We start from the raw sequence: 15,874 nt of genomic DNA on the forward strand, positions 1-15,874 counted from the left end.
ACTGGTATAAACCTGAACCGAGCATGTACTTCACCCGAGTTCATTGTACCGTAAATTCATAGCAAGTTTAGGCTAAAGCCTATCGTATTCCATCTCTTTCTTGGAGAACGACGTTCTCATGCCATAATGTTTCCTCCAGTTCGTTAATGGCCAAGCGGCCATGCTAAACAACCATCAGAACCGATAATCCTTGGTCCAAAACCAACTTCGAATCAGCATGTCAGATCCAATTTTGCCGGATCAAGAATGACAGATTGGTGCCACAGAAGGGTTTGTGACTCGCTATTCATGCGCGGAGTAACTACCTCCACGTTGCTTTCGGCATAAGTGAACGGTTGTCAGACAGCTCGTTAGGGGCAAGTTGCTACACATGAGCCTGGTACTAACAATGATCCTCAAACGGACCAGAAGCGCAAACCGTTTAAACAATCAGAAGGTTCGCGGCTGGCGTCCGAACCACGAACGAAAAACAACCACTCTTCATCTCTACCGACAATCCGAAGATGCTGACCATGATATGTCCTGAGACTCACAAGACTTGCCTCAAGCTCAGCCACCAGGACCATCGTTATGCTTCTCGTTCTCTTGGCTCACTCATGCTACTCAACGGGCGCGCACAAGATACCAAGGCCCCCAGAACGAGAATTCAATAGCCCACATGTGTGGTTACGTTTTATTTCTAAATCTTTGCGGATGTTATGGCGAGCTCCTTTTCGAAACATCCTGCCCCCAGCTATACCATGAAATCCACCGAATCAATGATCCAGATGCCTGGACAACAGAGGGTCTGAACGAGCTCCCCTTTACTCTCCCCGATCACTGTGTTGCTGGCTGGCACAACACACGGATAATTCTGACACATGGCGTTTGTTGCCCTCGATGGTGGTTCGAATGCCCTTCTATCATGGTTCCTGGATATCCTTATTTCTACCACCCGGGCAACAGACAAGGTTGAGAGAGAGCGTCTGTACGATAAAACGAAGCCAGATTAGAAGGTCTAGCCCAAGCTCAAGGTGAAGGTGAAGGATGTATTTGTATGAGTGCGGCGCACGGGAGCGATGGCAACTGCAAAAGCTGCCAGGAGCTGGTTGTATTTTGATATCTATACCCTTAGTCTATTAGTTCTATCATACAACCTTATGATGTGCCCTGCAGGCACTGCCATCGCTTGCTGATGGACGCTTGAATCAAAACTGATGGCTTACGAATGCAGAGCCGGTACTGGACCTCCTCCGTTTCGTACGACATCTTCTGAGGGGTATTGGTGCGCCCCAAGGAAGAGAGTTGACTGGACTGGCCCTGTCACTTCTCTGTCAAAGAATGCTCAAGTCTGACCCGCTGCATTCTTGTAACTCCGAGTACATTGAGTCACCGATTTAAAAAGGAGGGGATGAGGCCAGGCTTGGAAAGGGGGATGCTGTGGCTGTGAGATACGACGTTGGCACCTTTGTATGCAGTGTAAAGATGGAGACATGTATGGTGTACATTCTAGTATCTATATCCAAAGACTCGATTCTCACTTTAATATATAAATATCTATAAACTCTAAAACATTCAGCAAGAACATAAGTTGATTTGGTGCTTCAAATTTATCGGTAACTTCATTATAGCTTGCTTTGTTCTCGGGTTTTTGACACTTTCTGTAAGGGGCCGGTGTGCTTGGCAAAGGTCTTCATAAATGCTATACTCAAAATCGCTGCCACTTGCAAATAAATCATGTCCACTCCTTTGCCAATACTTGGGTATCACTAATGCAAATGTTCCCGCCATTCAACCTCATGAGCGGCCCTTGGAGAGGAAAAGCATATCGGGCCTCATAACAGACTGCCAAAAACAAGCCTGTCAAAAAGCTTCCTGAGCTTATGCCAAATTTCCATTAGCCTTTTTATCCTTTGGGATTGAGGCCTTGGGTATTCTTACCTGCCCGCAGCGTATTCGTCACACCTTAAGCTTGATCTTTTGCTGCTTGGACCTCTTCTTCTTTTTCCTAATTGTAAGGATATGTCTTCTTTGTACGGCTCGTACCAGCCAGTTATAAATCATGTCTCTCATGAGAATCAGGATGGTTGCTACAACAGTCGGAACGGCGCAGGCCCAGCTACAATGTTGTTAGTATTGTGCATCACTTCAGAAATCTTGCTCTGTAAACAGCACAGGGAGCAAGAAAACTTCTAACTCTTGACCAAAGCGCCAGAATAACTAGTCTCAGGGCAGGACCAAGTTATCCCAGATTGACTTCAAGTCATCAGGATAGAGCCAAGTTTCTCGTCTCCCCTGAGCATTGGACGAAATGAATACTTACAAATACCAAATACCGTGGTGGATTTCGGGGAAGCCCTGCTCCGCAAAGTTCTGCCCGAAAAATCCGGTTATGAACGTCAAAGGAAGGAAGATGATGGTCACAGTGGTAAGCTGCTTCATCGATTCGTTCTGGTAGGCTGATATGGTGTTGAAGATAAGGTTGATGAGGTTGTCGGATGATTGTTTGAGCTGCTGTAGAGCTTCGGTTATCATAATGCAGTGATCGAGCACATCGCCTAGGTATGTATGAGTCATTGGAGTGACAATAACACCAGTTGAAGGGTTCTCCAGTGCCTGCATGGCTTGGTCGTGGGTCATATGCGTCTTGTGATCCCGCAGGACATTAACCAAGTTGTCAATAGGGTTGAGGAAGCTCAGCATCTTGTTGATCTCACTGATGCATATATACAGCTTTTTGCTTTGACTGATACTCGGCGAGGTGAGTACATCCAACTCAATGTCGGCAATAATGTCTGTGTAAATAGACGTCAAAGGCATGGCGAGGTCGATGATGGCGTCGATAATGCCCTGACATAACAAGGAAGCGTCGTTGGACTCGCGAAGAATAGTGCCCGGGGTACTCAGACGGGTCACAATGGGTCGCTCGATATCTCCCGCCGAGACCTCGAAGAAAGAGATGACCGTGTTATCTGATGTTAGAAATATAGAGACCTGCTCTGCCGACACTGCCATTTGATGTGGCGTCAGGGATGAATGACTCTCCATAAATTGTGTGCGTGCTTCATTTCCCGAAGCGTGATAACGCTGCAATGTCCTTATCATGCCTGTCTCTTGCAGGTCTGCTGTAATAGGGTCCTGTGGCCGTAATGAGGTCTCAAAGTCCTTCTCGGGGTCGGCCGCTCTGCGAGTATTCCAAAGCTGCCTCACTGAGCCTCTCAAAGCGCCGAGCGTCTTGCTAGAGTATGTGCTGCTCGTGCTGGTTGTGTCATCTTCATCGTCTACCAGGTGGACGAGCTTCTGCAAGGTCATGACGATGAAAGCGTGATTGGGATACCAATCAGCCTTTGTCCGGTTCCTAATCTGCATCATATCCTCCAGAGCAAGCTTGTGAAGACCCTTCTTGTTGCCAATTGCTTGAATAACATCCCAACTGAGTCCATTGACGTTGATCCATCGGCATTTGGCCCATTCTTCTTTTGGCTGTTCAAGGAAGTCGATGAAATTCACATTATCGAAGTGGCGTTTAACCATTTTTTCTTGCGAAAAGTCGATTACAGAAATCTCACAGGGTGCTTGAAGTGCGGGCATTGAAGCATGACCTCCATCGGGAAGTTTTGGATCATAGCCAGGCTCGGAGCCAGGCTGCCAACCAGGGCGATCGCCAAAGGCCGTGTCAAACTCATCATAATCCTCCACCGTCTTGAACGTTGGGGCGCGAGTCATCCGGCGTCGCAATATCGAGGGCGAAAATGCCATTTCGCGATGGAACTCTGTGTCAGAACGCACTGGCCGCGTAGGCTCAGCCTTGGGCGGGGAGAGGTTCTGCGTGTTGAGGGTGAGGTTGTAGCGGACATGCTGATCCTTCTCGTCAGATACGTTGGTGTTGGAAGAATGGCTCTGGCGACTGCTCTGCTCTATACCGTCCTGAGGCTGCATTGCATTATCGCCCTCCCCTGGGACAGCGAAGTCTCGTGATGTTGACATTGGATGGACGGGAAAATGCCCTGCGAAAGGCAGAGCCGAGGAATAAGTAGAGTACTATATGTATTGCAGCCAGACGAAGGAGCGCGTGGAATAAAAGTAACTTGTAAAGCTGTAGAAAGCTTATCAGCTCAGCTGAGAGAGATAGAGATGGAATGAAAAGAAAAGGATCAGGTCCAGTGCGAGTTACCTAAGACTCGTATAAAAATAAATTTAAGGGTGCTCGGTTCCTCATGGATGCGCTGCGGCGTCGTGATGTAGGGGAAGTTCAGCCCGTCAGCACCAATTTCAGTGGTCGGTTTAGGGGAGTAGGGGGTTGTTTCTCAATAGCCTGGAGCATTCGACCATTCAACTCGTATATCGTAGCCACTGTCGACCTTTATTAGTGTGTTCCAAAGGTCCAGACTTTGATGGGCTGAAGCCGATTATCCGTCCCTGGTCCATCGAAGAATGCCATCGTCCATCATGACGTCCTGGGGTCTTTCACGATGAATCTCCACGCCAATCGCCGATGAGCAGTCTCATACTCCAAGGCCAAGCTTTAGCAATAAGCTTCTTATCCACATTTTTCCGTCTCGGCATAGAACAACACAGAATTAATCAAAAGTCGAATACGGCGTCATTTTATCCATTCTTGTCCCATGGAAATGATTGATCATGAGTCTCTAAAAGACCCGAAACAATAGTCTGCAGATACAACGGTTTCAAAGACCGCAAGGACCACCGAATCATTTCTTAAGGCAATCTATTCACAAAGTGCAAGGTTCGGGAGAAGCAGCCAGTAGCACTGCATCAATAGGTCACGATCCTAGCTTCACAACCAAAATTCGATGTTGACATTAGAGCACTTTTTAGAAGGTCAACGAAATGAAAGTTAGCAAAACTTCTGAAACCTAATAAGTCAGAAGCCCTTCCAAACGTATAACTCTCATAAGAGATTTACATGCTTTTTTCCTTTTATTTCAGTATTACTGGTATGGAAACTCACTACTAAATTACTTGCCCCCTTCTTATTGGACTTCTCTGAATAGCTCTCTTCATGTATTAACATCAAACAATGGATAACATTCTGTAAAGTACAGTACTCAACGTCGTGTCTCTTGATGTTATAGTACAAGGGCCAACGCCATATAATACAACCACAAAATCCCCATGCCACTTCCAGCATCGCCACTCAACTATCGTGAAGTAGCTTTCAGAGGTCCGTCTCCTTTCTAACTCAGTTGACAAAGACACTTGGCGTTACCAGAGCATAGCAAATCACACTTCAATATTCCGTCTCAGCTGTTGTGATCATGTTGATAGACGCTTCAGGTGCTGACATAATGAGAATTACAGGGTAGGTAAGCTTGGGCCCGCAATGGCCTCTGTAGCCTGGTGAAGTTACAGGCAGCAACCGCCAACGCCCCAGTTGGAGCTCCTGCCCAGACCATGGCTCATTCACGCCCACGTTAATTTGACTTGAGCAGTTGAACAAAGAAAATGGCACCTCTCTTTGTTTGAAAGAAACATCACACATCAAATCTCGATCATACATCGCACATTTCTTCATAATCATCGTCGCAGTTTCGAGACTGCCTTCTCCATACATCGCTACTTTGGAACCGCTTCAGCTTACAGCTACCTAGAGTAAACAAAACATCATGTCGCAAACTGACGAGGCACAACGTGAAGATGAGATCCAATATGGTATCGTGGGCATGACCCGCGAAGAGATTGAAGAAAAGTGAGATATTCATAATCCGTCAAGAACTATATCCTCATACTGACCATGCGCAAGGTTTCCGAATCGTCCAAAGAATCACTCCAAGACCCTCATCTTCTCGGAGCTATTTCGAGAAGTCTTCAACCCTCTCAATGAGAACAAGAAGCAGAATGCCACTGGCGCAGGCCCTAGAAAGGGTTTCCGTGGTGTGAATAAGCTTTCTCCTCATGAACAGCGTCGGCACATTATTGAGCGCTTCATCACTCGATGGCGCAAAGAAGTTGGCCCTGATTTCTATCCCGCTTTGCGCCTGATCCTGCCAGACAAAGACCGTGACCGTGGAGTTTATGGGCTCAAAGAAAACACAATTGGAAAGTTGCTCGTCAAGCTTATGAAAATCGACAAAAATTCCGAAGATGGCTACAACCTCTTGCATTGGAAGCTACCAGGTCAGACAACTGCGTCGCGCCTGGCAGGTGACTTCGCAGGACGATGCTTTGAAGTCATCTCAAAGCGGCCAATGCGCACCGAGGTTGGGAATATGACCATTGCAGAGGTCAATGAGCAGCTTGACAAACTCGCGGCTTCAACAGGAGAGGCAGAGAACCTGCGAGTCTTTGAGACTTTCTACAATCGCATGAATTCAGAAGAGCTCATGTGGCTCATTCGCATCGTCCTCAAGCAGATGAAAGTCGGGGCCACGGAGAAGACTTTCCTTGACTTGTGGCATCCAGACGGAGATGCTCTATTTAGTGTGTCATCAAGTTTAAGACGTGTTTGCTGGGAGCTGCATGACCCAGATACCCGCCTTGAGCAGGAGGAAACTGGTGTTGCCTTGATGCAATGTTTCCAACCACAACTCGCACAATTTCAGATGCCTTCATCATTTGAAAAAATGATCGCTCTTCTGCGACCAACCGAGGCAGACCCCGAATTCTGGATAGAGGAAAAGTTGGACGGTGAGCGTATGCAAGTCCATATGGTCCAAGACAAGAGTCACCCAGGTGGCAAACGGTTCTGTTTTTGGTCGCGGAAAGCCAAAGATTACACCTATCTCTACGGCGATGGTCTTCAAGACGAGAACTCAAGTCTAACCAGACATTTAAAAAACGCATTTGCATCTGGAGTGAAAAACTTGATACTGGACGGCGAAATGATCACCTGGGATATGGGTGTTGACAAGATAGTGCCTTTTGGCACCCTCAAAACAGCTGCGCTTTCGGAACAGAAGAATAAGTCGGATACAGACTCAGCTGGCCACAGGCCATTGTTTCGTGTTTTTGATATCCTTTACCTGAACAACAAACCTCTGACCCAATATACCCTACGGGATCGACATCGAGCTTTGGAGAAGGCTATCAAGCCTGTTCATCGCCGACTTGAAATTCACAGTTACGCCAAGGCAACGAGTACCGATGCAATTGAACCTCTTCTCCGCGAGGTTGTCGCTAATGCTTCTGAAGGCCTTGTGCTGAAGAACCCACGATCTATGTACCGTCTCAATAGTCGAAATGATGACTGGCTCAAGGTCAAGCCTGAATACATGTCCGAGTTTGGCGAGTCCCTCGACTGTGTCATTATTGGTGGCTACTATGGCTCAGGGAAACGAGGTGGCATGCTATCAAGCTTCCTGTGTGGACTGCGTGTAACGCAAAATCATATCCAAGCTGGCGCCAACCCCGAGAAATGTTTCAGTTTCTTCAAGGTCGGTGGCGGTTTCCGTGCAGAAGACTATGCGGAGATTCGGCATCGAACAGAAGGCAAATGGATTGAGTGGGATCAGAAGAATCCGCCATCAAAGTACATCGAACTTGGAGGAGGAGAGCTTAGACAGTATGAGAGACCGGATGTTTGGATCAGACCTAAAGACTCTGTTGTTGTTTCTGTGAAAGCAGCCAGTGTTGGACCTTCAGATCAATTCGCTAGAGGCTTCACACTAAGATTCCCACGATTCAGAAGACTTCGACTGGACCGAACTTGGGATACAGCCCTCTCCCTTGAAGAGTTCCAGGAGTTGAAGGAGCGAGTTGACGAAGAGTCAAAGGAGAAAGCGATGACGGTTGAGGACAGGAAGCGGCGCAACCCCAAGCGAGTGAAGAGAGAGCTGATCATTGCTGGAGAAGACGCAATTGTACCGGAGTTCAAGGGAGCGACGACAAACCTTTTCAAGGGACTTGACTTCTGCGTGCTTTCAGAAGCGCTCCGGCCTTACAAAAAGACCAAGACCCAGCTTGAAACCATAATCAAGGAGAATGGCGGCACAGTCGTCCAACGAGCCGTGCCAGGGACAAACATGGTTCTGATAGCCGACAAGAAGGTGGTGAAGGTGGCGAGCCTCATTAAAGGAGGGGCCGTTGACATTATCCGCCCCAAATGGATAAGAGATTGTCTCGAACAGGAATTGGGGGCGTTTCTTTTGCCATTTGAACCTTCGCATCTGTTTCACGCTACTGATGAATTACAACGAGCGGCAGAAGATAACACAGATCAGTTTGGGGACAGCTACGCGCGGGATCTTTCCATCGAAGAATTCAGAGAGCTAATGCACGACATCCCTAAGATTGAGGACGGCACGCACTTTGACAAGGATGAATTTCTTCAACAGCTTGAGGAACATGGGAACGACTTGGGACGATTAAGGAGCTTTACCTTCCGACGTTGTGTGGTGCTGTTTCATGCTGTGGAAGCTGGCGACAACAAGATTTCGAGGCTAAAGCACCTTGTCAAGTACGGCGGGGGTAATGTTACAGATGACACCAATAATCTGTCTGTGACACATGTGGTGATCGAAGGCGACGACCCGATGCAAGTGGGAGAGGCCGCTGATATGGTACGAAAAGAACTGAGCTCAAGGCGCGTGCAACCAAGATTAGTGACAGGGAAATGGATTGACGAGTGCTGGAACGAGCGCACATTACTTGACGAGGAGCAGTTTATAATTCCTTGAGGAATATGGGGTACTTATGATGTATACTATCTAAACTATATGTTAATGCAATGAGAATGCAACGCTCAGAAGCTCGTATAGTACACTCATTTGCCGATGGTCAAGAACAGCCTATCACCAACATCTCCCAGACCAGGCTTGAGCATACCATCCTTGGTCAACTCTTTGTCCACTCCTGCAATCCAAACCTCGCATCCCTCGGGCCACTCGGCAGCGACTCTCTGAACACCCTCGGCAGCTCCAATAACGGCGAGAACAATGATTCTCTTTGCGCCCCATTCACGAAGAGTCTGGATAGCGGCGGCGCAGGTTCCACCGGTTGCAATAACAGGATCGACCAAGATAGCAAGACTACTAGCATTGCTACTGGAGGAGTCACCTGGGATTTGCTGGGGAAGATTATTGTAGTACTCGACTGGGTCGAGAGTTGAAGGCTCACGGTACATGCCCAGATGATGAACTGGAACTGGGATAGGGAGTATAGTTTGCACGGCTGGAGAGGTCAGTTTAGACAGTACGAGTGGATCAGCGACTGAACTAACCGTCAACCATTCCGAGACCTGATCGAAGAATGGGAACTAGACACATGGTACTTGGTTGCACTGTGGTAGAAGTGAACTGGAAGCCCAATGGCGTCTCATCCTGATCATGGTTAGTGAAGCTCCGAAAAGCACCCATGCCATTAGGCTTCATACCTGAGTCCCTTCCGCAGCTTCCAAAGACGAAGCAAGAGCTTCACACGAGACAATTAGAGAGATCTCATGAATCAGTGATTTGACATCTCTAGGGCTGTTGGTCTTTGAGCGAAGCTGGCTCAGCTTTGCCCGCAGACACGGGTGCTGGGAGACATGGACGTTTGAAGGCAGTGAAGACATTATGAGTCAGGTACGGCGAATGCACGGATTATTTCACAAAAGTAAAGAATCTACGAGGAGACGATGAAGCATCACAAGACGAAATGAGATGCTGGGACGAAGCCAAGGAGAGAGAAGAAGGAGAAGAGAGAAAGAAACAGAAAGAGAGAAAGGAGAGGGAGGGGGTTTTGTATGTGAGCGAGAGCAAGCAAGCAAGCAGGCAGGCAGTGTAAAGTGGTTACTTGGGAGACACGTTGAGCACTGTACCTGTCTGCACCTGTAACTGTGCTTAGCTGTGCTGTGCAGTACTGTACAGTACCTGTTTATCAGTTTGTTGGTACTACGTGAGATTGGATACCTGACCCAATCGTCGTTCCAAGAGAGATCACAAGGACAATCATTGATAGTCGAGGCGGGCGGTAGCGTATGTCGGCGGGGTTAGAGCTTAAGCTACAGGGGAATGCTCGGAGGAGGGCGGGGTGCGATAAGATAAGACGGAGCTCACCGCTATCAGTGATAGGAGCTACATTGAAACGCGGTGAGGACTCAACATTGAGATATTCATGTTTGTTGTTAGCAAGTACTTGCTCAGGCATCAATTGGATCTTATTGGTCGAGATACAAACTATCTATCGTCCTGGTCCTGTTTTCTCTATCACCCGCGTCTTGTTCTTGTTATCTCTTTCATATATAACCCTTGCTCTCTGCTCTCCTCTCAACTCAAAAAGACTCCACAGCAAAACGCCTCCACAATATTGGACGGAAATCAAAACGCCAGTCATCTCTTGGGGCAGAGCTCGGGATGTTTCTTTCCCTCTAATGCCGTCATATCCGACGAATCTAGCCACAAACTATATCATCAAACCTTAGACATCGTAATTTAACAACAGCAAGAACTTCTTCCATCCAAATAAAATGTCTTGTTACCACAAACTCCGTCGCCATAGCACGTTGCGATTTCTGACTTGAAGTGACTGATTGTTCGAATACCTCAACGACAACGCGACGATCAAACCATGGCTGACGACTCGACCGCTCAAAAGCGACAATCGAGTTCTGGAGCCTACAATGCGCCAGACGACTATGCTGAGCTCGGTGACATAACTGAGCAACCGATTCAGAGGGAGACCCCTGGCGAAACCACCAAAACAACAGCTCAATCGGCAACGCGGGTAGAGCGATACGATTCCGGTACATACGACGTTCCACAAGATTACAGCAACCTCGACGAGACAGAACCTGTTCCTCCGCTACAGGAGCTCTCGCCATGTCCTACCCAAGGCCAGCCGCGAGGACACGCCAACTTTGTCCGCTCTCATACCCCCATCGAACCAGAGCCTATACCACAAGAGGCAGCGCAGAAGAAGACGTCAGAATTCCTCACAAGCCTTTACACGCATTCGTATCTCGTACTCTTCGCGATCCTTGGAGTATTAGCACGTCTAGGCTTGACTGCGTTGACGCGCTATACCGGCACTCCCGTCATATTCAACACGCTGTGGGCCAATTTCGGTGGAAGTGTTGTAATGGGATTTCTCGCGGAGGATCGCAAGCTCTTCCGCAACGAGTGGGGAACTCCGACCTACGACGAAGCTATCAAGCGGGCCAAGCAAAAGCAAAAAGATGAAGCAAATGGATCTGGTTCAAGCCAACAGGTGGAGGTAGACCTGGACGCGGCAAAGCGAGCGCATCTTGCGACCAAGAAGACGATTCCTCTGTACATCGGAATGGCAACGGGCTTCTGCGGAAGTTTCACGACGTTTTCGAGTTTCATCAAGGACGTATTCTTGGCCTTGTCTAATGAGCTGAAGACGCCTGGGTGGTCAGAGTCGCCGACGAGTCGCAATGGAGGCTATTCCTTCATGGCAATGCTGGCCGTCATCATCACCACTGTGTCGTTATCACTTTCTGGCTTGTTCCTAGGTGCCCACCTGGCTATTGGCCTTGAGCGCGTTACGCCATCGATTCCCTTCTCGTTGAGTCGACGGGTGCTTGATCCCTTGGGCGTGTTTCTTGGCTGGGGCTGCTGGCTTGGTGCAGTACTTCTCGCCATATTCCCACCACATAATGCCTGGCGTAGCCAAGCCCTCTTCGCGCTGATCTTTGGACCACTGGGTTGTCTACTACGCTTCTACCTGTCGCTTTACCTCAACGGAAAGATGAAAACGTTTCCTCTGGGAACATTCACTGCCAATGTATTTGGTACTGTGATCCTGGGTATGTCGTGGGATCTCGCACATGTGCCGGTTGGCGGAGTCATCGGCTGCCAGGTGCTGGAGGGCATGGAAGATGGTTTCTGTGGGTGTTTGACGACCATTTCAACGTGGGTTGCTGAACTTAGCACTCTAAAGCGGCGAAGTGCATGGATTTATGGTACGGCCAGTGTTGTGACGGCTCTAGTATTGATGATCGCTATCATGGGCGGATTGCGATGGAGCGATGGGTATAGCAAATTGCTATGCACAGTATAGAGACGAATACACCTGGCTAAATGCAGTTGGCTATTCCTTTGGAAACACGAATTAGTGAGGCTGGCATCTCCTACACAGAAGAGGCCAAAAATCACCGCTATACCGAGAAGAAGCCGAGGATAGACTTGGGATTTCATACGACCATTTCTTCATGGTAGTGATTATGTACGGCCATTATGATGATGTGGATGATGAGGGCAACTCGACTTTGACAACGATTCCTAGAGTAAACAACCCTTGCAGCCTCGCGAACAAGAACAAGTTCCTTGATGGTCCTATTCGCGACATTGAAGTTGCAGTCAATGGTCACGACAATGAAAGAAGGCTCCCAATTGAGGAGCATTCGTCCGGCAGTTGGTGGATATTATTGGCTTGGCAACTCTGCTCACCTCAGCTGCATCCTTGTTCTCGATCCTTGTTCTCGATCCTTAGCTTTGCAGCTTTGTCCCAAGCTAGGCCAATGGTAAAGACCAGAGACGATCAAACCCTGCTACGGGATTCAGCCCTATACCTGGGTGGGCGCCACTCTGTTTTACATTCGCAGCGGTAAACGACTATCATTGGGGGTCCCTTGAGTCCTACTGGGCTGTGCTAGGTGTTGTTGGTCTGTTTTTAGATATGCATATAATATCTTGAGGCTGGGCTGCCCTTGATAATAAGTGGGAGTCTATAATGTCTTTTCCTCCCATTCATTCGCGATTGATTTCCGCAGTAAATAGTGACTTATTTCCTCCATGTCTCGACAATAGTCTATCCACTCCTGACTTGTCCCAAAGGAGGGTTCCAGAAGAGTCACCATCGCCATGTACTCTCACCAGGCTGGCGTCAACGCGCGCTACGAGCCTCAAGCCACAGACGATGTATCGTGGGACACCAATTCAGAGAAGTTCCCCTCCGGCAAGAAAAGGACCTTTTATCGTCCTACAGCTCTAAGATGGTACTTTATCATCGGCCAGATCGCCTTTCTCCTGGCTGTCATGGGACTGGTCGTCTGGGCACTGATAGAAATGCCCAACTCGGATGGAACAGCAAAGATCATTCACAAGAGAAGCAACAATGACGGCCCCAATCTTCCACGAGACGATGCGGCAATGACTCCAGAAGTTGCAAGGCAAACAGTACTCGCAACAACTTATATCGTGAGCGACGTGTCTACTGTGGTTACTGTACCAGGCACGACCGGAAAGTATACCACAACGATCGAGACGACGGAGTACAGTACGCACTGGGACCTTACCACGACGGTAAAGGATGGCACGACAATGACGAGCGTAGACTATACCGTGATCCCAACCAAGGTCGTCACCGAGGTTGTCACCACCAGACCAGGAGAAGCAACAAAATCCGTCTTCACAAGTATCAGTGTGGGCTACTCGGTCGTCTATCCCTCCGGCTCCGACTCCGCCGCCCCTGGCACTATCAGTTACACAGAGGCTATAACGGTTACCCAGGCTTACTCTCTTCCCGGTGCGGTGACCACATACACGTCTACTCTGGAGGGAGATAGGACAGAGACTATTTACACCACTATCATAGAGGATGGCGAGACAAAGACTCTGTCGCATGTCATCACCGAGGCGGCCCCGACTCAATACGAGAGTGTGGGAGAGACGACAGCATCCGCTAGTACTTATGTCTCTTACGGTAAAATCACCATTACCTCTGTCTACACAGACCAGAAGCCTATTGGCAAGCCCAAGCCAACAGAAAAGGCGAAGCCCACGGTTATTGATGTCGTCACCGTCGAAAACGACCACACAGTGAAGAAAGTCGAGAAGCTGGACCCGACAACCTATGTCACCAAGGTCAAGGATATCGAGACGGTCGCGGTAGTTGTTTCTCAAGAAGGCGAAACATTTGTCAGTGAGATCGAAGCTTTCGAGACCACAGTCGACATCGTTGAGACTGGTGTTGACGGACTGCTCACGACTAACCAAGTCGTCTCAACTCAAGCCGCATCGTTGGCAACAATTACCAAGTCTGCTGCTCCTACGACAATCATATCGACCAAGTCAACCGATAAACTCAAGACGATAACATCTGAACGAACAGATTCTTCGACGATAATATCGACAATCAAAGGGAAAACGAAAACCTACGAAAAGACCACCACAATCGCTCCCACTGGCACTGACGATGCATCAGGGGCTGAAGCAACCGGGGGAGTGGTCAAGACTGTGGTTACAGTATATGAGCTCGATGCTGGAAAGTACTTCCTGGGAAAGTTTCTTCCCCCAATTCTTGCCGTTATGCTCTCGATTCCTGCACGAGTTATCGACTACAACGCCCAACTATTTCAGCCCTTCCATGCTTTGAACCGTGTCGACGGTGCTATGGGACCGGAGTCAATGAACCTTCACTTCGGTGGCTGGGCAGGAATTGTAGAGCCTTTCAATGGCCTTGTCGATGGCCATCCCGTGCCTTTCATCACGATGCTGATCGTTTTGTTCTCGGCGCTTCTGACGCCTCTGGCAGTCGAAGCTGTTGGTTTCAAGTTACATGGCCAATGCAAGATCAACGCTTATGAAGGTTGTGCTCCTGCCCTGGGCGTCTCGCCATTATCGTCACGCATCCTCCTTGCAGTTTTAGGTCTCATGGTCTTACTGCTCTGCGGCCTACTATTCTTCCTTCGAAACTTCCACACTGGGGTGTACGCAAATCCCTGGAGTGTTGCAGGAGTTGCATCGCTGGCTTCAAACAGAGACATCAGACCGCAGCAAGACTCTGAGCGAAGAATAGAAAAAGAGATGGCAGAGAAGCGATACGGCTTTGGGTTCTTTGAAAACCGTGCAGGCCAGACTGAGTACGGTATTGTTCTCTACGACGACGCTGGGGAGAACCTTCAGCATAACCATCCGTTATCAGAGTCTAGTTCTGTGGACGCACAGGCAGTCAGAAAGGGGCGAAGAAACCCATTCCTCATGCTTGGTCTCGCGTGGCGTTTAGTGTTTCTTCTGTTCCTGCTTGGGTTGATGGTATTTCTGCTATACTACCATCTTACACTTGACAAGTCATCTTCCTTCAAGAACTTCATGAACAGCCAGACTTTTGGTGTCCGGTTCTTGTTCGCCGCTTTTGGGGTTATTATCTCGTTCAGCTGGACAGCCTTCTTTATCAGTAAGTTTCCCTGACATATCACTCTCTAGTCTTGAGCTAATTCTATGAAGCTATCGCTATGGTTGTGCCATATCAGGTCATGTCGCATGGTCCCCAGTCAGCATCCAACTCAGTCTTGCTAACACGCCCGACGAACCCTTTCTCTGGTTTCTGGTCTGCCGTCAAGCATGGACAAATATTTCCTGGTCTGGTCGCTCTCATGGCCATTTTCTCCGAGTTCATGCCCATTCTTCTTGCCAATATCCCTTACTCGCTATCACAAGTGCGAGTCTCACACGACATCTGCGCTCGACTTTCGGTTGGCATTCTGGCTCTGATGGCAATCACCATCCTTCTCAGCTTCATTGTCCGCTGGCCTGATATGCCGGTAGATCCCCGCTCGATCGCCGGGGCCATGTACTACGTGAGCGAGAGCAATATGGTAGATCACTTTAGCGGCATGGCGGACATGGACGGGGAGGAGCGCAAGCAGCGTATCCGAGAATTAGGAGGAACATATTTGTATGGTGAGCTGACGACGCGAACGGGCGAGAAGAGGCCTGCTGTAGAGTGGGATGATCATACGCTGGGCGTTGATCCTTCGATGTCGCAGCGGAGGAAAGATAATATCCCAGTCAGGCATGACAGTATCGATACAGGATATTACGGACATCATTCATGATTTATGAATACATTATGTACTGGGTGATCATAAAATACACGGTTTTGGGCTAACAAATGGAATGGTAACTTGGGCATCATAAGGAGCATTCTGGAGTTTCTTTAGGCAATAAAAACATGTTAAAAATTTGTACTTCTTCGACGTGACTGTGATGGG

General features: G+C 48.6%; 5 protein-coding genes across 5 annotated transcripts; 3 read left to right on the forward strand and 2 right to left on the reverse strand.

The window, feature by feature from the left end:
- Nucleotides 1-1,938: 1,938 nt before the first annotated feature.
- On the reverse strand, nt 1,939-3,966 carry FTJAE_1226 (Mg2 transporter like; the record flags this gene model as incomplete). Its single annotated transcript, XM_037345287.1, has 2 exons — nt 1,939-2,098; nt 2,303-3,966. 2 exons carry the CDS (start codon nt 3,964-3,966, stop codon nt 1,939-1,941), a joined length of 1,824 nt encoding a protein of 607 aa, XP_037211698.1.
- Nucleotides 3,967-5,606: 1,640 nt separating this feature from the next.
- Nucleotides 5,607-8,615, forward strand: FTJAE_1227 (DNA ligase 4; the record flags this gene model as incomplete). The annotated part of the gene is made up of 2 exons (XM_037345298.1): nt 5,607-5,689; nt 5,744-8,615. 2 exons carry the CDS (start codon nt 5,607-5,609, stop codon nt 8,613-8,615), a joined length of 2,955 nt encoding a protein of 984 aa, XP_037211699.1.
- Nucleotides 8,616-8,701: 86 nt separating this feature from the next.
- FTJAE_1228 (uracil phosphoribosyltransferase) lies at nt 8,702-9,490 on the reverse strand (the record flags this gene model as incomplete). Its single annotated transcript, XM_037345309.1, has 3 exons — nt 8,702-9,108; nt 9,158-9,257; nt 9,311-9,490. 3 exons carry the CDS (start codon nt 9,488-9,490, stop codon nt 8,702-8,704), a joined length of 687 nt encoding a protein of 228 aa, XP_037211700.1.
- A 995-nt stretch (nt 9,491-10,485) lies between these two features.
- On the forward strand, nt 10,486-11,940 carry FTJAE_1229 (chromosome condensation; the record flags this gene model as incomplete). Its single annotated transcript, XM_037345320.1, has 1 exon — nt 10,486-11,940. One exon carries the CDS (start codon nt 10,486-10,488, stop codon nt 11,938-11,940), a length of 1,455 nt encoding a protein of 484 aa, XP_037211701.1.
- An 803-nt stretch (nt 11,941-12,743) lies between these two features.
- On the forward strand, nt 12,744-15,718 carry FTJAE_1230 (uncharacterized protein; the record flags this gene model as incomplete). Its single annotated transcript, XM_037345331.1, has 2 exons — nt 12,744-15,057; nt 15,108-15,718. The coding sequence occupies 2 exons, from the start codon at nt 12,744-12,746 to the stop codon at nt 15,716-15,718; spliced, it is 2,925 nt and encodes a 974-aa protein (XP_037211702.1).
- Nucleotides 15,719-15,874: the final 156 nt, after the last annotated feature.

The sequence above is a fragment of the Fusarium tjaetaba genome, assembly GCF_013396195.1.
Source record: "Fusarium tjaetaba strain NRRL 66243 chromosome Unknown NRRL66243_c0000024, whole genome shotgun sequence".
NCBI classification, from domain to species: Eukaryota; Fungi; Ascomycota; class Sordariomycetes; order Hypocreales; family Nectriaceae; genus Fusarium; species Fusarium tjaetaba.